The sequence below is a fragment of the Notamacropus eugenii genome, chromosome 2 (assembly GCF_028372415.1).
Source record: "Notamacropus eugenii isolate mMacEug1 chromosome 2, mMacEug1.pri_v2, whole genome shotgun sequence".
Lineage (NCBI taxonomy): Eukaryota > Metazoa > Chordata > Mammalia > Diprotodontia > Macropodidae > Notamacropus > Notamacropus eugenii.
Genome location: NC_092873.1, coordinates 346,462,642 through 346,486,096, shown reverse-complemented (window position 1 = coordinate 346,486,096; position 23,455 = coordinate 346,462,642). Strand labels below are relative to the sequence as shown.

Genomic DNA, 23,455 nt, shown 5'->3' with positions numbered 1-23,455 from the left:
AAGGAAGAAAAGGGTTTTGGAAGGTGGGAAGCAAATTTTCATTTCAGGCCCACTGGAAGACAGTGGTTAGGCACTACGGACAACATGATGGCAAGATTAACCTTATGGAGGAAACTGGCTGTGGCTACAAATCTCTCATAAAAAGAACACTAGTAAGTGCCCAGGGGCACCAGATATCAGATAGGTGAGGGGAAATGTCAAAGGAAAGGTGGAAGAGTTATTTCTACCCCTTTGGAAAAATAGGAACAACAGGAAAGAGATCATCTTTCTCCCTACCCCATTATCTTGTCCTTGGGAATCAGGAGTGTCAAAGACAGTAGCAGAAGCCTAGAACAAGTTAAAAAACATTTTCCCTATGCCATCGTCTGATTAGCTATTTGTCTGAGTTGACAAACTTCCCTTTAAAATGCAGATATCCCTTGGCAAAGTTAAACCTATTGGTCAGCCATTCTCAATAATAAATGACAATGTTTTACGTCAGACCTCCTATCAGAAAAAAAATCTTTCTGAAAGCTTCTAATAGCTAGAGGGAAATTCTGGGAGATTAGGTCATTTTAGGGAAGAAGTAAGAGGAAAGGAGTTTTTGATTTTTTTAAAGTAAACCATCTAGGAAGGCAAGTCATGAAGAGGCTATTTGTGGAAAGGGATGTACAAATGGGGGACTCTGAACCACAAAACACTGTTCTAGGAGTAGGGACTGGAGAAAGGGTGCTAAGACATAGAAGGTGCCAAAGAGAAACGTCCTCTTCTTGGTTTTGCCTAAGACCCTGGTGGTTATAAAGTCCCTGGATTCCACAGGAAAAAAAAAAATCAACAAAATGCTAGGTATTTAGCCTATAAATGTGAAGGTATGGAGTGGGTGGGCTGAAACATTGGTAATGCTATATCAAGTACATACATATGAATAGACTGTGTAAATAGGAATCTGCATAACTAAAGACCTGTGAGCACTGCTAAATGGTGACAAATTTTTTAAATCAAAATCAAGTTTGAATTAACACCAAAACTCTCAGCCAAGGTAACCTCATAAGAGGAACACCTTCCTAAACAACAACAAAGGTAACTCATCTCTCCCTGCTTCTCAAAATTTGCTCTCTTGAATGATTACACCAATTCTAAATGTTTATATTCCATCACTGGGGAGGTACAAGAAAAATCAGGATGCTGCCCAAATCTAGCTTTATCAACTGATTCTGGGAGATGTGTCAAAATTTCTGCTTTCTTTGTTAATGCCCTGTTTTTATGGCTTTCTAATGAAGTCTGAAGTGCTCTTACAGTTGTCAGTAGATTCTCAAACAGAAGGGATAAAACACTTTTGAGGAAAATTCTGAGCATTGCTACAGGACAATTTATTTTTGGAGGAAAAAGTAAGCACCTCAAATTGCCTTGGGCAACTTTTTTTTTTTTAAAAAGGAGACACTTGGGCAATATGAATCATACTTCATTTTTTTTCCCAGTTCTAAGAAGGAAGACAGGGTTGTTGTTAATTAAGTCATTAATTAACATTTAGTACAGCTATCATAATAGTTTTAGGTTGAATTTTTGATAAAGAATGATTGCATTTTTACATATTCCTGATAATTAAAGTACAGAGTTAGGAGAGGCTTGTGACTTATAGGTAACTTATTTCAGCCTCAGTTTCCTCATCTGTAAAATGGGTATAACAGTATCTTGTGTATTGCCTACCTCACAGAGGAGATATGAGGACCAAATGTGATAAACCTTATAAACTTTAATGTACAAAATAAATAGCAGGTATTATTACTTTTATTATGTCTATTTTATGACAAAATATAAGTTTACTCTTTGAAGTAATAGGTGTGCTGTTCAACTGTTGTAGCTTTATTAGGACGTACTATTACTCACATCTATCTGTTGCCAAATCAGGAATGTAACCCCCATTCATAAGCAAGTCCGTTTAAGAAAACCGAAGCCTTATTCCAAGGACCTACATACTGGTATAGTCTCCAGAAATCAAACTCAGGGAAGAGTAGAGACTGCCAAAAATCGACCCTTTAAGTAAAACACGTGTATAAACAAGCAGAAAATATTTTATCTGGGCAATTTGAAATGCTTACTTTAGATATAAATTTACACAATGATTGGTTAGCCTAAAGATGTTTTAATTAGCTGGTAGCCCTTTATTTTTAATTGTAATAGGCATTCAATGAAAAAAGGTTTAAAATACGCTAATTATGCAAACTTCATCATTTTACTGAAGCAAGGACAGTGTAGTTTTGCTTCAGATTCAATTTAAACTGTATAAAGATGCATAAAAACTCAAAGCTGGGAAATTCTATGTTTTAAAAAGTTATATGAAGATTTTCAAACACTGGAAAAGTTAAAACCTGCCCTAGATCAAGAAACTATGAAAAACCATGATGCCTCAGGGTGAGAACTGCAAAGAAAACTATACAAATGTAGGAGAAAAATACCAATAAATACCTTGTCTGTGGGCCAGAACTTTGTGTTTGTGCAACAAGGATTGGAGTTACCTCTCGACTATTTCCACTCTGTGAGAAGACAGACTTTGTTCCAGCTTGGCTGATTCTGCCAACAGACTGCATAACACAAAATTTTTATGTTTGCTATTGTGGCAATAATCGTACTGTGAATCACAAACTTATATTTTTCCAGATACATGTACAAAGGTCTCATAGTATATATGACCACTGCTGTAGCTTAGAGCATGAAATCATTATATCTATTTCACCTAAGCTCAGACACAGATAGTATCTTCACCCTTCTCTCAACCTATTTGCATCTCTATACCACTTCTAAAATCAAACACAGAAGGAAACTCCCCTATGGAAACTATATTAATGGGCAGGGTACTAAGTTCCTAAACTAGGGATACAAGAGCCAACAGACTCAATCCCTGCCCTCAGGGGCCTTAAAATCTGGACCAGAGGACTAAATACATAAAAAGATAAGGAATAATACTAAGAAATATCTGCTAAGGGCCAAATAAATAGAATAGATAATAAGAACTACAGAAATTTATGAAGGAGAGATGTCTATCCCAATACTTCCCAATTTCTGAGTAGCGTTGCTCCTGAACTTATCCACTGCTCTCCAGCATCTCCAATCTCTCTCCTTCCACTGACTCTCCTAGATTGGAAAAAACCTTCACTTGACCTGCTGTTTCCTCTCTATATATTCTGTTTCTAGACTTCCTTTCACTGCCAAATTTCTTCAACTAAAGTATTCTATTGGCTGTTTCCATACCCTTTCCCTTCTCCCCGCCTTTCCTAGTCCATTTCCCACTCCTTAACCCAACCTGACATAATTTGATAGTGATTGGCCCCCACTTTAAAGGCTCTTAAAATTACCTTCTGGTTAAATCTAATTGTCTTTTATATATTTCAACTCTGCTTGACCTCTCTAGGTCAATATTCGACACTGCTAACTCCCCACCCCCCTGCCTCCAGACCCTCCACCACAGCCTTTTGGAAAGACTTTTCCACTTTTGACTTTAATAATAAAGACATTCTCTTTCTTCTTCTATTTCTTCTCCCTGAGGACACCACCTAGACTTTAGCTATATGATTACTCTTTTTCTTACTAGAAGTCCTTTGTTTTTATGGCTCCCCCTTTATTTGCTGATAATTCCAGATGGTTACCGCTAGGCTTGACATACAAACTCACCATATTCAACATAAAGTTCATTGTCATTCATGCTCAAACTCTGGAGTCAAAACTGACCTCCTTTCATCTATCAGAAGTGCCCTCATTCTCACTACCAGGTTGACTGTTTTTAGCTGTTTTTACCTGAGTGCCTCTGCTCTGGCTTGCTCAGGATCAACTCACCAAGATGAGAACGAACCTAACAGCAACCAAGGTGCTTTATGCTGCATGTGCCTGTTCACTTGCTTGCTTTTTCCCTTTGCTTCCTTAATGTCTGTGGTCTTTAGACTGCTGACAATATTACCTGATCATATGTATTTCTCTTCCTCCTTCAACTCTTACACATTTCCTATTTGGCCTTCCCACCTTGCTTGACCCTTCAAAATTTTCTTGATTTCTATTTATCTGGCCTTTGACCATTGTTTTTCTTGACTCTTGCATTCTCTATATATTTAACTTCTCAAACCCCAATTTTAACTCAGTTCTTTTGATTTGATGCCATCCCACGGTCTGCCAGGATACTTATCTTTTGTGACAAATCTGTCACTTCTGAAATTTTCCATGATGTGCTATCTCACCTCGTACTTAACATTACTCCAACAACCTCTTGGCTAGCTTCTAAAACACTTATCTTTTTTCCCTCTATACCATTGCTATTACTCTCTCTAAAGCATTAATTTCATCACGTTTTTGCTATGCTAAAAAAAACAAAACCAAAAACGCCACATACCTACACCCACTGCTTCCACCGTCTATTCTTCTACTTGGTTTTTAAGGATCTCCATGATCTGATGTTACCCTGCTTACTCAAACCCTTCCTACCACTACCTAACTATTCAGGGCATGGAAAAAGCTATTTACCTAAAATATCTATTAATTTAAAAACACCAAAATTAAGTAAAATTACTTACTTTTAATTAGTCAAATTCATATAGGTCCACAAAAATTAGACATTAGTTATATTAACTAAAATGATATTAACTTAAAAAAATTTAATCTATAATAGCTTCACTTTGACCTGAACACATTATCATACTTATATAAGCATTCATGCCTTTTCCCACCTTCTGTCTTTCCAAATCTTAGCAATCCTTCAAGAACTGATCATGTCAAGGCCTGTATCTCTATGAAGGCTAATGATATTTTCCTAAATTATAATCTAACTTCCTTGGGAAGGGACTACACTTTTATTATTCTTGGTAAGGGACTACACTTTTATTATTTCATTTATATTTTCAAAGTTCCTAAAACAGCACAACTTCACACGTATTACAAATTAGTATAGTCATTCAAATGCAGTAACAATACAATTATAGGCAATTTCTCCACATTGCTAAAGTGTCATTACTATCTAGGAGACTCCATAATATTTGAGGCCTTATCATAGCCATGTGAGGCCCTTGGAGCTTTTTGGAAACCTGTGAGTTCATAAATGGAGGAGTGAAGAAAAAGTGAAAAAAGGAAATTTTGGGGAGCTAAGTTCAGGGATAAAAATCTAGGCAGGGACAGCTTACCTGGATGGTAAAGGAAGCAGGAACCCCTCACACCCATCCTTTAAAATTAGGCTAACACTGATTGAAATTTTAATTTCACTTTAATTTCACACTGACTGAATTAGAGATTCATTTGGGTTTAAAGATTAGAATTCATTTGGGCTAAAAATACAAAAAGCTACAGAAAAGAAAAAAAGACAGTTATTCACAATTTAATAAGAAATATCTGAGAAGCTTTTCTTTAATTGGGACTGGGTGTAAGGGAAGGATTCTTGGATAAATATAAGGTCCTACAATATGCTAAGTACTGTTCTACAAGTTGTAGGTACAAAAACAAAAGAGAAGAAGGGCCCTGCTCCTGAGGAGCTTACATTCTGTTGAGGGAGACAACAAATAAGAGTGTGGCATACTGGGAAGGATATTTTGATTTGGGAAGTTAAAGAAATGGTGAATTGAGACATAGGGGGGGTAGACTGACAAAGTGGGCAACTAAAAGCAACATGAGAACACTGGGTACCTGGGAAAGAAGGGTAGAGAAAAGGAAGTGAGAAGATACCAACATTAAATCTAACCATTTAAAATTTTTTTTTTTGCCCAAGAATCCACTTGCTTAGGAAAAGAGAAGGAATGACATTTTATTATCTTTTCCTCTTGGGCATGAACTTCTTGCCTTTAACTCAAATTGTTACTACTACAACTAAGATTTGCTATGGGTTAAACAGCCTCTGGAGGGACTAAACCCAGGGAAACTAATCAACAAGTAAAACAGTTTCCTATGGGAAAATGCATAGCAAATTTTAAACAACTAACTTAAATAAGGAACTTCTGGAACACGAGCCATTTATAAACCAGGGGACTTAGAAATTGGTTTTTAATAAATTAACAAATTAATTCTGAGCTAATCCATTTATATATTTCAAATTTTCTTTTAAAAGGGAAAAACATTCATGTACAAGTATATATTCTTAGACTGATAATGCATATTTTTTTTATTTAGCTTACAGAATGGCCCTTGAATTGCATAAATGGCTCTGATGACCTTGTCCTAGTAACTTCAGAAGCTTCAGTACTCATACTTTAGACTATAAATCTTATCATTTTAGAGTTGGAAAGGCTTTTAGAATTCAAACTCCTCATTTTACAGATGAGAAAAACTAAGGCCCAGAGAGTTTAAATCAACCAACAAGTATTTATCCTGTTTCTATTTTGAACTGGCTCCTCCATAGGCATCTCAACGCCACCATGTCTAAGAGAGAACTTACTATTTTTCCTCCCTAAACCCATCCTTTTTTCAAATTTCTGTAACATTTTGTAGGGCAGCACCATTCTTCTGGTTACTCAGGTTTACAACCACATTGTTGGCCTGGACTATCACTTTCACTCAACCCACACGCATATCAAATTAACTGCCAAATCTTGCCATTTTTATCTCTACAACATATCTCATATACATACCGTCTCTCCACTCACACAGCCATCACCCTAGTTCAGGTACTCCTCACCCCTTGTCTAACTGGTTTCCTGACTCAGCTTTCTATTCTCTCCAATCTATCCTTTCATAAAGCTGTCAAAATGACTTTCCTAAAGTGTACCTAACCATCTCTTCCCTGACTGTCCCACTCAATAAGCTCCAGTAGTTCCATAATACCTAATTCTAGGATCAAACATTAATCAATTCTAGAACAACCATTAGTCATCTGGCACTTAAAGCTCCTCACAACCTTTACAGCCTTCTTACACATAACTCTCTTCCACATATTCCTACGGTTCAGCCGTACTGGCCTCCCTCTTGTTGCTTACACGGGACACTTCATTTCTCATCTTTGTGCCTTTGCCCTGGCTCTTCCTCATATGTGGATTGCTCTCCCCTTATCTGTGTCTCTTAACAGTCCTAATTTCCTTTAGGACTCAGCTCAAAAGTCATATTTTACATGAAGCCTTGCCTGGTTCCCCAAGCTTCTATTTAGCCCACTAAGGTTACTTTGCTTTCACTTTTAAGCACCTTGTACGTACCTATTTTATATGCACATTGTCACCTCCCTTTACCCCCCATTAGAATATAAACTCCTTAGGACAGGGGCTGTTTTTGCTTCTTCTTTGGGTCTCCAACCTGGCACAAAGCAAGTGTTTACTAAATGTGTGTGGGTGAGTTGATTAGCTGAGGTCACACAGCTTTTCTAACTCCTAGGCCAATTCTCTTTTCACTAAGTTAATTAAGAGTTGATTTTCTTCCTTTATCTATTGGCCTAATTACTGGGTTTGGTAAGTTAACAAATTTTTATACATATCCTTGCTGAATATGAGTTATGTAACTGAAAGTGTCCAAGGTGTATACATAATGTCACTACTCACTAGTTATGTGAGTTTTTATGTAAGTATTTAAAATCATTTCTTTCCTGAAGAAAGAATGGAACATCCAAGCCACACATTCCTTCTGGCTCTAAGTCACCTGAAGTAGAAAAAAACCCTTCTACCTAAAACTGTCTATTAATTTAAAAAGACAAGGCTAAATAAAATTAAACATAATTGTATCTAAAATACAAGTACATAAAAATTAGAAATTAACTTTAATACCTAAAATTTTGTTAAATTTTAATAAGTAAAATTTAAAACATGATATTTAATATTTGCAGTAAATTTTTTAGGTTACAGAGGAATTATATTATTGCTATAAAACTGATGAAAATATGAACAGCAGATCAAATTCTTAAGAGAATATTTTGCCCCTGTATATGAAGTTATCTAAAAATATACTAATTTTGCTAGGAATGATATTAAGAGTATCAAGGATCTCATAAATAAGTAGGAAAAAAAACTGGATATATCAATTAACGAATAAAATTAATCAGCTGTGTAACTGTGGGGTTTTTGTTTTAGACACTAAAAATTTGTTTAGCTTTGTATATACGTTAATCAAATTTAGAAGGGGAAATCCTGATTTCGAGATTCCAGGTTACCAATACCTCACTCAAGGCAGGCTTCAGACCCTTTTTAATTGTACAACGCTTAAGGGAATGCCATCACCATGCTCTGACTTACTCCCTTTGCCACAATGAAAAAATTAGAAAGTCAATTTTCACACTGCTTAAAACTTTGCTCTCTCTGAAAGACTAATTTTGTAAACTGACTAGAATTTGAAACTAATTCTTCTTAAACAAGATCAAAACAGCATTTCAAAGGCAAGGTACCTTCTTTGAGGGGGCTCCTGTGGATGGCACATCAATTACAGAAGACGAGTTAGTGTAGTTTTGTAGATATGATCCATCTCCAGGACTTGGAGTTTCTAGTGGCAGTATCCCAAAACTGAGAAGAGGTTGAAATCAAGGTGTCAAAAAGTCATCAAGTCATACATAAAGGAGCAGTATACTTAAATTAGAAGATGAAAAAATGAAGAGAACGGTCAATTAGTCTGAGGATTTGAGAGGCAGCACAATTGATGACCGTGAATTGAATTCTACCCAAGACTAAAAATATAGCATGAAAATTAAATTGTATACCAACTGCTGAAAGAAGTAATGTTTAAAGAGATTCAGAAAGTTGCTTTCATAAAAGAAATTCTATTGATGGAAACAATTTTCAAGCCATGAGATTAACTGAACTTCAGTCTGTATTTGAAAGAGCCCACTGTAACAAATCTAGTCAGGAGAGCTCCTGTGGCAAATGAAGCCAAGTATGTAGAGGTCCCTTCCATAAGTAACCTTGTACCAACATATTCTTGGTTCCTCTGGGGTGAAAGCAACAGTGACTTACATTTCAATGTAAATTTATAATTAACCATTATAAAAACGCACAAACAAACTGCCCTAGCCCCATGAGTTTCAATGGATCTTCAAATTTCTTTCTACTTCCTCCAATATATTTTGGCAAATTACAGTTTGAGAATTATGGTTTTATTTCCCCTGTTTAGCCGTTTAAAAGGTACAACATTTCAAAAGGTTCATCACTATACACTAAACATCTATATATAGGCATATACTAGAGAAACAATAAACCTGAATGCAATGTCTAAGGCATACCAGTAAGAGTATTTTAGCTACCATTTAATAATCCAATTAGAAAAACTGCACTTACTGTACTTAAATTATTTTCTGAAAATAGAACAAATATTGGTAGCTGACTCGACATTTGCTTCAATACCTGCTGCAGAATGGCACAAAGTAAGCACTGTTTACCTTACCTTGGAGTTAAAGGGCTAAGAGCAGCTGGTCCTCCTAATAAACTCCGCCCAGTTTTTGGTTTATTTTGAGCCTGTTTAGTCAGTATGGTAGTTCCTGTTCCAAGAGGGACAGTGTCTGGTGAAATTACAGCTGAATCAATATAAGACACTGAGGAGTCTGTGTTCAAGGAGTACTTGGAATTGGAGGATTCTAGATTCAGTCTGTTTAATTCCTGAAACAGAAAATTTCTGCGATAACAACAGATACACATGGTGCTTCACAAGTTTGTTTGCAAAGCATTTTATATATTATTTCATTTAACAAAAAAACCTGTGAAATTCTAGAAATATCATTTTTTTAATGGATGAGGAAACCAAGGCTGACAGAGGTTCTATGACTCGACCAGGATTACTCAGATAGCAAGCATCAGAAGTGGGACTTGAAGCCAGGTCTCCCTGACTCTTGGTCTAGCATTCTGCATGCAATAACAGGCTGTCTCTCTCGGCATCATGTTAACTAAAACACATTAGCGTTTTTATCAATGATTCTATTTTGTATAACATTAAAATTTGAAAGCAGCAGTGTTCAAAAGACTTACAATTGTATCTTGGGGTGTTTCCATCAGAACTGTCTCAGGCTGCCTGTGATATAAATTGTGATTAGATATTAGGGTTGTGCAAGTGTTGGGCAGACAGCTGCTAAAGTTCTGTAACGATGTTAATTTAAATGTTTGGTCAGGATCTGGCTTTTCACCTGTGAAGACAAAAAGACCGCCCCCAAAGCAAGGTTAAAAAGGTTAAAATCTTTTCAAATTTAACACAAATAACTTGAATTAATACCTAAGAAGTACACAAGCTTAAAATTCAATGACTACTGCAAATGATTTTGTAATTTTCCATCTTAAGCCAACCCCTCCTCTATCTTTCAGTTGCTCAGATTTGCCTTTCTAAGACAAAGCTGAAGCCAGATTACAATGAGACTACTTTTGCCTTTGTTGTTTTTCAGAGAATAGGCAATACACAAGAAGGACAGTGGTTACTTAGTTCACAGCAGGCAGTTTAATCATTCCTAAAATTTCATGGAGAGAGGTCATGATGTTTTAATAAAAGTATATCTATAGCACATGTCAAACACATGGCTGGAAGTAGCCCACACTCTCAAATGTGGCCCAAACTGGATAAAAATGTAATTGGGAAATATTTAACAAAAACAAAGAATACAATAAAACATAGATATAATTAATGTGATTTTCTAAGCCAATATGAGGCTCACAGGTCACATTATGTACGGTCTAGTGGCCCCTGTTTCTTTTTCAGTTTGACACCACTGATCTACAGTATGTGCTTGCCCTGGTTTTCCAGTCACCCTAAAATATGTAGGTATCCCTTCTCTCCACTTAAAGCATGAATTTGTGTTTTGTCCACATAATGGTTTGACATTCAGTGAATATCTTTTATTAAAAGTTAATAAGTACATACCTTACCAGTGCTGTATTCCCAATATCCGATGCTAGAAATAGTATAGCTAAAATTAAAAAGCTCTAAGTAGTAAAGATTAACAATTTAATATTTCTAACAAATTCTAAACACTAAAAAGTCATAGATGCTCAGAAATACAAGCAGGAGGAAATCCCTAAATCAAGTCTCCACAAAGCATTTAACCCCAACTGATTACCGTGCTTCCAATCTTGTCTCAGCAGGACTTTGGAAAGAAAATCTTTTTGTATAGATAAATATTTTTCCTCTTAAGAAAAAGCAAAAGCACGGGAATAAAACAAAAAACCCACCTCTCCAAACCTACCTATTTCACATAATGATTCAAAGGGGGACCAGAGGAAAGGATTTAAACTAAGGCTCTTTTGGTAACATTCTGATCCTTTGGCGAGTCGGTCTGTCTTGCTGCAGAGAAAAACAAACAGTTTAAACAAGGAAGAGAACCCACAACATTCAGAATAAAGATAATCACTGAATAGAAAAAGATACACCTTCTGCAAGCACAAGGGTCCTCTTCCTCAACGCTCCCTGGTGTCAACTCCCCCTACTTATCACCCTGCAACTATGACTCCAATAGGCCAGTTCAAACCAGCTGTCAGGTGGGAGCACACACACACCTAAATCAGGAGAAACTTGAGTAAAATTAAATGAGCTATCCACCACCTCCCTGATACACAAGATGCTAGCTTTTCTCTCCTATCAGACACCTAACAAATTCAAGTCCTCAAGGGAAATAATTCATGAAGGTACCTAAATCTTACTTTTAACTTCTGGGAAAGAGCATATTTGAAAGGAATATCTGTATCCCTTGACTTTATGGTGACTATAAAAGCTCTTGTACCACAATTGAAGACAACTCTCATGAAAGTTTTTTGCTTAAGGAAAGGGGGCAAGAAATTCTGCTATCCTTACAAAGTGGATGCTAAAAGGCCTATATTACAGCAGATGTAGGGCAGGGGTGGGGAACCTGTGGCCATAAGGCCACATGTGGCCCTCTAGGTCTACGTGTGGCCCATTTGACTGAACCCAAACTTGACAGAAGAAATTTCCTTAATAAAAGAATTTGTTTTTTAAAACTTGGACTCACTCAAGAGGCCACACCTGAGGACCTAGAAGGTCACATGTGGCCATGAGGCCCCACTCCTGATCTAGAACATACTGATTTCTGAGATAGATTATATTTTACAAACCTTATGGGCTATATAAACATTAGTTATTACTACTGTCAAGATACAGACTTAAAATGATTTAGGTGTCAAAGTCATTATAAAAAGATGACTTCTACAGAAGAAGGCTAAGATTAGTAGTATTTTAGAAGGAGAGAAGAGATATCAAAGAAAACATGGGAGTGATTCTTGCAAAATTCCAAGGTTTTATGAAACATCAGATGGCATCCAATCAAAAAGTTTCACAGGAAAAATTGTAATGCTGTTAGCTGAAATGTATAACATCATAAATGGCTACTGTGCCAGAGGATGATGCTAAGCACAAAGTAAATGCTTGGTGTAGAGGTTATTTTTGTTAGGCACTTTATAAACGTTTATTTAACTGGATTGATAACTGAATTGTCAATATAACATCTCTTTGCAGGAATTCTGTAACCTGAAAATCTTCTTTTTCGAACCTAGTAGATAACTGAATCTATAATAAGATATAAGACAAATGAATAAAAATGTAGAACAACTGTAAAAAAAGGTAAATTTTTCCGTGCGAGGGAAATCCATGTTTTGTAAGCCTCTTAATATCAATTTATAAAGACACAGACAAAGAGAGAACTAATGGACATAATCACCTAGATTTTTTTTTTAAAGCTTCCCAAAGCAATATAGCAAAGGTTATTTAAATCCTAACAACACAGAATTATCACAGAATCATAGGATCAAATTAAATAGAGACCATCACAAACATAGAAGACATTTAGTCCAACCTCCCAATTTATAGATGGGGAAAACTGAGGTCAGACAGGAGACGTATCCAAGGATATGGGGTTAAGAATGATATTTTCATTCATTTATTCGTAATGAACGGGTTGAAGGTGGGCTAAGTATAAGACAAAAATCTGGTAGGGAGGGAACTAACTCAAACTACACTAAGCTGAGGAGCAGTTAGATGGCACAGTGGATAGAGCGCCAGGCCTGGAGTCAGAAAGACTCATCTTCCTGAGTTCAAATTGGCCTCAGATGCATACTAGCTATGTGACCCTGGGCAAGTCACTTAATCATGTTTTCCTCAGTTTCCTCATCTGTAAAATGAGATGGAGAAGGAAATGGCAAACTATTCCAGTATCTTTGCCAAGATGGCCCAAATGCAACCAAAAGAGTCAAACATTACTCAAACAACTGAACAACAATAAGCAGGACAAGCCAAATACAGGACAATAATTGTCCCGTGTAAGTGTGATGATTTGAATACAAAAGTGGGATTTAAAATAGTCATTTTATAATGAGCCAAGAGATGATTCACAGGCAGTGTAATAATTACAGCTGGCATTTTAAGGTTTACAAAGAGCTTTACATAGAGGATATAATTTTATGCTTACAAGAGTCTTACAGGCAGCTAACTAGGTGGTACAGTGAACATTGTGCTAGGCCTGGAGTCAGGAAGTCCTGACTTCAAACCTAGCCTTAGACACAGGTGTGGTCCTGGGCAAGTCACTTAACATCTGTCTGCTTCAATTTCCTCTGCTGTAACATAGGGATAATAATAACACCTTCCTCCCAGGGCTGTTGTAAAGTGCTTAGCACATAGTAGGTGCTTAATAAGTGCTTAGCACATAGTAGGTGCTTAATAAGTGCTTATTTTCTTCCTCCCTGTCCTATGAGGTAAATGATTCAGGCCTCTTCTGACTCTTAATCCAATATTCTTTACACCAAGAATGTGACCAAATAGTTACTAATGGGAAGCAATTATCAAATTTAAAACTGGGTGAATTTAACTCCGATGATCACTACTGTGCATAAGAATCTCTTAAGAAGTGGAGTAGCCCTCATAGTCAATACAAGGGTGAGAAAAGCAGTACAGAGATATAATCTAAAAAATGACAATGATATCTGTTCAAATTTAAGGCAAACTGTTCAACACCATAGTAATACAAGTCCATGCTCCAATCACTGATGCTGAAGAGGTCAATGTTGATCAGTTCTACAAAGACCTACAACATCTTCTAGAAATAATACCATAAGAAAATGTCACATTCTTCATAGAGGATTAGAATGCTGAAGTAGGAAATCAAAATAACAGGGAAGTTTGGCCTTGGAGTTTGGCCTTGAAGTACAAAATAAAACAGGGCAAAGACTAAGAGAGTTTTGTCAAGATAATTTGTTGGTCAAAAGCATTCTTGTTCAACAGCCCAAAAGGAAACTATACACACAGACATCATAAGATGCTCACTATAGAAATCAGATTGATAACACACTTCGCAGTCGAAGGTAGAAAAGCTCTACCTAGTCAGTTAAAACAAGACCTGGAGCTGACTGGATCAGATCATGAGCTTCTTAGTGCAAAATTCAGACTTAAATTGAAGAAAGTAGGGAAAAGCATCAGACCATATAGTTATGACCCAAATAATATTCCTTATGAATATGAATTGGAAGGGATGAACAGATTTAAGGGATTAGATCTAGTAGACAGTGTGCCTGAAGAACTATGGACAGAGGTTTGTAACATGGTATAGGAGGCAGCAAGCAAAAACATTCCAAAGAAAAAGAAGAACAAAAAAGCAAAATGGATTTCTGATGAGGTTTTACAAATAGCTAAGGAAAGAAGGAAAATAAAAGGGAAAAAAGAAAGGGAAAGATGTATCCAACTGAATGTAGAATTTACAAGAGTAGCAAGAAGAGATAGGACTTTCTTAAAATGAGCAATGCAAAGAAATAGAAGAAAACAAGAGAATGGGAAAGACAAGACATTTCTTCAAGAAATCAGATATACCAAGTAAAAGTTTCATGCAAAATGGGCATAAAAGACCAAAACGGTAGGGATTTAATAGAAGGAGAAGAGATTAAGAAGGGGTAGCAAGAATACACAAAAGAACTATATAAGAAACAGCTCCATAACCATGATGGTATAGTTACCAATCTATACCCAAACATCCTGGGGAATTAAGTCAAGTAGACCTTAGGAAGCACTGCTAACAATAAGGCTAATGCAGGTAACAGAATTCCAACTGAGCTATTAAAAATTCTATTAAAAATTGTGGCCACTGGAATACTGGAATAAAAAAGATCAGTTTGTGGCCTAATTCTAAAGAAGGAAATGTTTAGGAATGTTCAAATTACTGAACAATTGCACTCATCTCACACACCAGCAAGGTTATCCTTAAGGTTCTGCAAGCTAGACTTCAACAATATGTGAACCAAGAATTACCCAGAAAAACAGGCTGGTTTTTGACGAGGCAGAGGAACTAGAGAACCAAATTGCTAGATTATGGAAAAAGTAAGGGAGTTCAGAAAATCATCTCCTTCTGCTTCGTAAAGCCTTTGTTTGAATCACAACAAAATGTGGCAAGTCCTCAAAGAGATGGAAATACCAGATCTCTTACTTGTCTTCTAAGAAACCTGAAAACAGGCCAAGTTGCAAGTTAGAGCTGAACATGGAACAACTGATTGGTTTAAGATTGAAAAAGGAGTACAATAAAGCTCTATATTGTCACCTTATTTAACTTATATGAAGAGTATATCATGTGAAATGTCAGGCTGGATCAATCAAAAGCTGGAACTAAGCTTGCTGGCAGACACATCAACAATTTCAGATATGCAGAACAACACTAGCAATACCAGTCTGATGGTAGAGAGCGATGAGGAATTAAGAAGTCTCTTGATGAGGGTGAAAGAGAAGACTGTAAAAGCTGGCTTGAAGCTTAACATCAACCCCCCCCACCCCACCCCCAACTAAGAATATTGCAATTGGTCCCATCACTTCCTAGCAAATAGAGGAAGAAGAAATGGAAGAAATGTAAGATTTTAGATTCTTGGGCTCAAAGATCACTGACAGTGATGGCAGCCATGAAATTAAAAAACTCTTGTTTCTTGGAAAGTTATGGCAAACCTAAACAATATACTAAAGAGTAGAGATGTGACCTTGCTGACAAAGGTCTATATACTCAAAGGTTTTCCCAGTAGCAATGCATGGCTTGTGAGAGCTGGATTATAAGAAAAGCTGAGTGCCACAGAACCAACGCTTTTGAATTATCGTGCTGGAGGAGACTTTTTGGATAGTAAGGAGGTCAAATCAAACAATACTTAAAGAAATTAATTCAAGCTATTCATTGAAAGGAAATGTTGAAGCTGAAGCTTAAATACTTTGACCACATAATAAGAAAACAGGACTCACCTGGAAAGACTGAAGGCAAAAAGAAAAGGGGATGGTAGAAGATGAGATGGATAGATATTATCATGGAAACAACAAACATGAACTTGGACAGACTTTGAGATATAGTGGCGGATAGAAGGGCCTGGTTGTGCTACGGTCCATGGGGTCACAAAGAGTTAGATACAACTGGACAACAACAAAAAACGGGAGCTTGGAGGTCCAACTGGGATAGCGGGGCAAAAGTAATGTTTAGATGTTAGATGAGAAGTTATTCTGAGCAACAGACAGTTATCAATAAACCGACTGACTAACAAACATCTATTAAGCACTTACCATGTATAACTGTGCTAATCAGTGGGGATATGAAGACAAAATTGAAACAGTATCTGCCCTCAAGGAATTTACATACTAATGAGAGTCAATGTTTGTCAAGACAACAGACTAAGAAAATAGCTGCTGAAGGGCCTTTGTAGATATGTATTAAAAGGAGTGCTGCTGGAGAAATTCTATAAAAAAAAAAAAATAAAGGATCTGAGGAAGTTTGGTTTCCCAGATTTGGAGAAGGCAGATTAAATATGAAACTGAGAAGTTGTAAACAAAATTCAATTAGGTGATTCCCCAAGTGTTAAGAGTTAGATGGCATGGGAAATAAATATACTGGTACCATGAAATAACCAGAGTTATTTAACCAAGTCAAGCTGTATAGCAGTAAATTACTTAGCTCAATCAGTCAAGAAACATTTATTAAGATCCTATTATGTTCTGGACAAAGAGCTGGGGATATAAATAATTTGTACTCATGGAGTGCTTCATAATATAGAAAGATATTTCTGCACTCTAAGTAGATATTTAAATGGGTGGTATTATTAATGCATCCAACATATTACAGCCACTCAATCTATAATGTGCTTTAAGATTCAAACTTTAAGATTTAAAATTCCCACAACTCTGTAGGTGGGTAGTACAATATTAAGAAACTGAGGTTCAAAGAGGAAGTGACTTGCCTGAGGTCACACAGCAGGATTTAAACTCAAGTCTCTTCTGATTCCAAATTCAGCATTCTTTCTACCACTGTACACTGGCAAAAGGGGAAGAAGGGGATGAAAGGAACTAGATTACAGGTAGTACAAACCACCATCACCACCATTGCTACTTTGATCACCATCTTCTCTCAGACCCGTTGGGGTCAGACCAGAACCCTGTACCCAAGAGCCTGGGAGGAGCACCACCTTGCTTCCAGCCTGTCCATGAAGCTGTTGTCTAGGGAAGCAAATTCTGCCTCTTCAGCAGCCACAGCTACTGGATACATAGAAAAAAAGTTGTCACCATTAAATTCCTTGCCGCTGTTACATGGTTTAAAGTCAAGGATATAGTTTTATCAATAGAACTGATACTAAAGTTGTAGCATCCTCCTAAGGACCACTGGTTCTTTCTGTCTGCCCTACAACTCAGGCCTCCTATATATACTATCTTCATCTATTAGGATGTAGGCTCCTTGACCACAAGGACTGTCTTACTTTTTCTATTTACATCTATATCCCCAGCACTTAACACAGTGTTTTGAACACAGTAAATGCTTAGTAAGTGCTTTTTAATTCATCCTCAAGATCTCATTCTAAAGGGACAGTCCTCCTAAGCCTCTGATGATGGTGGAAATTACCTGAAGGTGATGGTTCAGAAAGGAATCTTTAAGATTTATTCTGACTATTCCCTAAAATTAATGTGTTTTGGCAATTCTCCATACCACACCATCCTCTCCATTTCCACCCCCTCTCCCCCAACTCTCCCCCCAAACAATCAACCAAATTTTGGGCATTATCAGAAATTATACTAGAAGTAAAATACATATTGCCCCCATGTACAAAATTGTTGCAGGTATACACCTAGAATACTGTGTGTAGTTTTAGTGTAAATAGATATGTGACATATAAGATAAACATTACTGAGTAGGACTGTCCTACTTTGGGAATTCAATTCTACTTCAACCTACCACTTCTATTAAAATAAGTAATAAGATACTTCAGAGAGAAGAAGGAAGCTATTTTGTTCTCCCTCTACACATGTCAGGGTTGCTTAACTGTACAAACCCATCTATCATGTTCCCAGACCACTGCCACCTCAAACTCTCAAAGCACTACAGAGCTACAGATGTCTATTTTTCCTTTAGATATAAGACAGGGGGCAGGTGAGATAACAAGGTCTCACAGACCTCTGCCAATTCAAGTGTGTTGTACTTCTCCTCTGTAATTGCATCTCCTCAACACCCACTAGTATCAGTTATTCTCCAATTCTTCATTAGGTCTTCTTTTCCCCCTGTAGAACAGGAAGGAAATCTCAACTCCTTCACAGAAATGAAATGCCATAGAGTTTTCATCCTTGAAAAAGAAAATCTGTAGGATTTAAAATTTATGACTTCCAGGTCTCTGCCATAATATCTGCCCACAATAATTGCCATTATATTTTGCCAGTTACTTGAAGAAACCTATAAGTCAGTCAGTCAAGAAATACAAAGTAAAGTCTTACTATGTACCCAGCACTGTCCTAAAAACTGGGAATCTAAAGAAAGGCAAAAATGCTTTCTGTTCTCAAGGAGCTTAGATTCTAAATGGTGGAAAGAAACATGACAATAATAAGGTACACAGAAATACGTAGCTACACAGAAACACGATAATAAGGTACACAGAAGGTAATCTGAAAAGTGAAGGCACTAGAATGTGGGGGGACAGGGAAAGGCTTCTTGAAGAAAGTGGGGAAATTTGAACTGAGTCTTGAAGGAAGTCGAGGTACAAATGAGGAAGGAGAGCATGTCAGACATGAAGGATAGTCAATGCAAAGGCACAGAGATGGGAGATGAAGTGTCATGTATGAGGAACCAGTAGACCCACAGAGCTAGACTGTCAAGTGTGTGGAAGGTAATAAAGAGTAAGAAGACTGGCAAGGTAGGAGGGGGATAGGTTGTGAGAAGCTTTAAATGTCAATAAAAGACATTGTACTTGATTCTAAAGGTAATAGGAGCCACCAGTTTACTGAGAAGATAGGGGGAGAGGGAGGGAGGGAGGAGGAGGGAAGGGAGGAAGAGAAGAGAGAGAGAGAGAGAGGAAGAGAGAGGAAGAGAGAGAGAGAGAGAGAGAGAGAGAGAGAGAAAGTGAGACAGACAGACAGACAGACAATATGTGTTTCCACCTGGTCTGATTTGATCTACTCTGGGAAAATCATTTTGGTGGCTTAATGAAGGTTGATTACAATAAATAAATACACAAGGCAAGGGGACCAAATTAGGTTACTATGATATTCAGCTACCACTGAGGGCAGCTAGGTGGTACAATGGACAGCATGCTGGGCTTGGAGTCAGGAAGATCTAAGTTCAAATTCCTCCTCAGATACTTACTAGCTAAGTAACCCTAGGGAAGTTACTTAAACTGTTTCCCTCAGTTTCCTCATCTGTAAAACAGGGATAATAGCACCTACCTCCCAAAGCTGTTTTGAGGATCAAATGAGGTATTAATTGTAAAGTTTCTACCCCAGTGCTTATCACATAGTAAGTCCTATCTAAATGTCAGTTTTCATTATTACTATTATATTCTAAAAGTGATGAGGGCCTGAACTAGGATGTTTCTATATTGATAGAAGAGTAGAAGGCATAATACAAGAGAGGTTGCTAGGATAGAATCGACAAGGCTTGTTAACAGATTGGATATATGAGGGAGGAGTCAAAAATGACATCAAGATTTTGAGCCTAGGTGAATGAGACGATGATAATGTCCTTGACAGTAACAGGGAAGTTAGTGATGGAAAACAAGTGGTGGAGGTCTTTGCCTGGAGTGGCCTGTAGAAACCAGACAGCCATATTTCCCAGAATGTCTAAAATTTTAAGAGTGCTTATACCCTTTCCTCCCCTCCCTCTAATCCTTGCACTCTCCATTTCCCTGCCGCCTTTTTTTTTTTCCCTGAAAATATGATCAACTCAGTTCTACCTTTGTTCTTGGATGAGATGTCATTCTGGCCCCTAAGGCTCTATTCAGCAACTTTCACTAACTTTCAGGACTAAAAGGTCCTTAAATGGTTACTATGTCTATCTATCTGTCTGTCTCTCTACATAATCTACCTTTATTAGAACAGAAACTCTTTTGAGGCAGGAACTGGTGTTTCTTGTTTTTAAAACATTCTATACCAGATTGTGGAGCCAAAATGGTGGATTACTGGCAACCCAGATGAACTCTCTCAACATTCCCCTCTAAATAACTTCAAGATGACACTAAAATCAAATTTTGGAGCAGCACAGACAACAAAAGGTCAGGGTGAGCTATTTTTCCAACCAAAGAAAACTCAGGGGTTTGGAAGTTTGTGACATTGGAGTGGAAAGCCTACACGCAACAGTAGCCACAGGAGTTCTGCAAACTCTTAGCCTAGAGATGGTAAAGGGGTTGAACAACTGGGCAGAAATAGATTACAGGGGAACCACTGCTAGCACTGGGTACAGTTGGTACTTATTGGCAACTCTATTGTCCATTTACAATTCTGGGTTGCCTTGGAACTGCAAGCTGGGCAAGGGGTCAATCACAAGGAAACAGGTGGCCTAGCTGCAACTCCAAGGCAAAGAGAGTGACAGCACTTGTGGATTTAGGGGACCAGGGACCTTTCCTCGGTAAAGATCAGAGTGCAGACTAGGAGAGCAGTGACCATACCTCTCCCACTATATCAAAGAAAAATACCAACTGGGCCCAAGTCCAACAAGTATTCCTGGAAGAATTAAAGAAAGAGATGAGTAGAGAAAAAATTGGGAAGAGAAATTAGAGTGATAAAAGAAAATTATGGAAAAGAGAATTAACAGTTTGGTAAAAAAAAGAAAAAAAAGTACAAAATTACTGAAGAAAATAACACCTTAAAGAGCACAATTGGCCTAATGGAAAAAGATATTTCTTAAAAATTTGAATTGGGTAAGATGAATAATTTTAATTATATAAAATTAAATAGTTTTTGCACAAACAAAACCAATGCAACCAAGATTAGAAGGAAGGCAGAAAGTGGGTAACAATTTTTTTTTTTTTTTGCAAGCAAGCAGGTAACAGTTTTTTTTTTTACAGCAAATGTCTCTAAAAAAGGCCTCATTTCTTAAACAGGGAACTGAGTCAAATGTGTAACGATCTGAGACATTCCCCAATTGATAAATGTTCAAAGAATATGAACAGGTAGTTTTCAGATGAAATAATCAGCTTTCTATAATCATATAAAAATGCTCTAAATCACTATTAATTAGAGGAATGCAAATTAAAACAACTCTGAGATACTATCTCACACCTATCAGATTGGCTAATATCACAGAAAAGAAAAATGAAAAATGTTGAAAGGGATGTGGAAAAATTGGGACATTAATGCACTGTTGATGGAGTTGTAAACTGATCCAACCATTCTGGAGAGCAATTTGGAACTCTGCCCAAAGGGCTACAAAACTGTGTATATGCTTTAATCTAGCAATACCACTACTAGTATCCCAAAGAAATTTTTTAAAAGGGGAGAGGGGAAGGACCTATATGTGCAAAAATATTTAAAGCAGCTCTTTTTGTAGTGGCAAAGAACTAGAAATCAAGGGGATGCTCATTTTTAAAAGCAAAAAAATGACAAGGATGGTTTCAGAAAAACCTAGGAAGACTTACATGAACTGATGCAAAATGAAGTGAGCAGAATCAGGAAAACACTGTACACAGTAACAGCAATACTGTACAATGATCAACTGTGAATGATTTAGCTAGTCTAATCAATACAATGATCCAAGACAATTTTGAAAGGCTTATGATGAAAAATGCTATCCATCTCCAAAGAGTCTGAAGGCAGATCAAAGCACACTTTTTTTTTACCTTCTTTATTTTTCTTGTTTGGTTGGTTTTTTTGGAGGGGTCCTGTGTTTTCTTTTGCAACATGGTTAATATGCAAATGTTTTGCATAACCTCACATATATAATCTATATCAAATTACTTGCCTTCTCAAGGGAATGGATTTGAAACTCAAAATTTTAAAGAAATTGAACATTAAAATTTTTTTTACATGTAATCAAGAAATAGTTAATAAAATAAAAAATATGTTGAGGAGAAAGAGACAAAAATTCTATGCCAACTGGGGTCAATTTTCTTTTTAAAAAATAACAGAGAAACAGTATGGTGTAGTGGATAGTTAGGCTGTTTCTATTAGGAAGAACTTGGTTTCAAGTCCCACTTCTGATGCATATTGACTCTGAAACCCTAGGCAAGCCATTTAACTTCTCAGTGACCAAAGTAAGAGAAATGAGAAAGGAAGAAAGAAAAGAGAAGAAAGGAGGAAGGAAGGGAAAAAGGAAGAGAAGAAAAGAAGTAGGATGAAAAGGAGGGAGGGAATGCGGGAGAGAACAAAGAGGGAAGGGAGAAAGAAAGGGAAGAAGGAAGGAGAAAGAAAAAAAGACTTCTCCCAAAATGCTAGTAAAGTCTCTCCATGGAGAGGGAGATATTTAAATGTAGAGAAAAGCTTCAGTTTTTTACTCTCTTCCTTGCCTTTTTCTTCCCTTTCAATGCCCTACATTTTGGCATTCTTCCCTCCAAGGTGAGAGAAAGGCATGGAAATTGTAAAAAGGGACAACTAGAGAGTGAGACATAGAAGCCAGTATCTTCACTACATCTGTAAGCTCAAAAAGCCTGGGAACCCAATGTCTATAGCAACAGATGGACAAGTGATGTTTGATAAAAATAAATCAATCAGTACCACTTTTTAGACCTGTAAGAACTCATGGGTTGCAAACAATTAATTTGATTGATAAGGCACAGAATAAGTTAGATAACTTGGGTAGAACTGTAATCTTCATTATAAACACAGATTTCTAACAGCTGAAATAATTTTCACTTACCAATACACATGTCCCAACAATGAAAGTGTGAAGCAAGCTGAATCACCAAACTCTGTGACAATATCTTCATGGCTTTTCTGCTTATTTAAAACTCCACCAGATAAGATCTGTTCCCCCTCAGCAAGCCTTAAAATAAAACACAAATTTAGGCACAAAATCAAAAATTACTATATATAAAGATATCTTCTATTACCAACCTCTACTAGAGATAAAACAGATAAGGCAAGGGTCTGTCAGAAACACACCAACTGACACTCTAACTCTTACCTTTAAGTAGGTTAGGTAACCTGAGATATATAGCTCTTCCAGGTATGTAGGGAAGAAAAGGCAGGCAGGCACTTTTTTTTAAATAAATTTTTTGATACCTTTTGTTTTCATATCACTGAAGTTTCTTACAGCATGACTCTCCGCCTCCCAGAGAGCCATTCCATATAATAAAGAATTTTTTTTTAAACAAAAAAAGGAGAAAAATTAGCAAAACCAATCAAATTACTAAAAAAGTTT

General features: G+C 36.9%; 1 protein-coding gene across 6 annotated transcripts in view; it reads right to left on the bottom strand.

The window, feature by feature from the left end:
- The window catches only part of CDC27 (cell division cycle 27), a 104,475-nt gene that overhangs the window by 33,791 nt on the left and 47,229 nt on the right, over positions 1-23,455 (bottom strand). For all 6 annotated transcript variants that reach the window (XR_011975122.1, XR_011975123.1, XM_072645917.1 and 3 more), the window contains exons 4-9: positions 22,952-23,077; positions 11,078-11,175; positions 9,876-10,030; positions 9,298-9,509; positions 8,309-8,423; positions 2,446-2,561 (exon numbers count right to left, since the gene is read on the bottom strand). Coding sequence is in view for 4 of the 6 variants with exons in the window: in XM_072645917.1 (XP_072502018.1) it covers positions 2,446-2,561; positions 8,309-8,423; positions 9,298-9,509; positions 9,876-10,030; positions 11,078-11,175; positions 22,952-23,077 (822 nt within the window). In the remaining 2 variants the exon portion in view is untranslated. The remainder of the gene's footprint in view (positions 1-2,445; positions 2,562-8,308; positions 8,424-9,297; positions 9,510-9,875; positions 10,031-11,077; positions 11,176-22,951; positions 23,078-23,455) is intronic.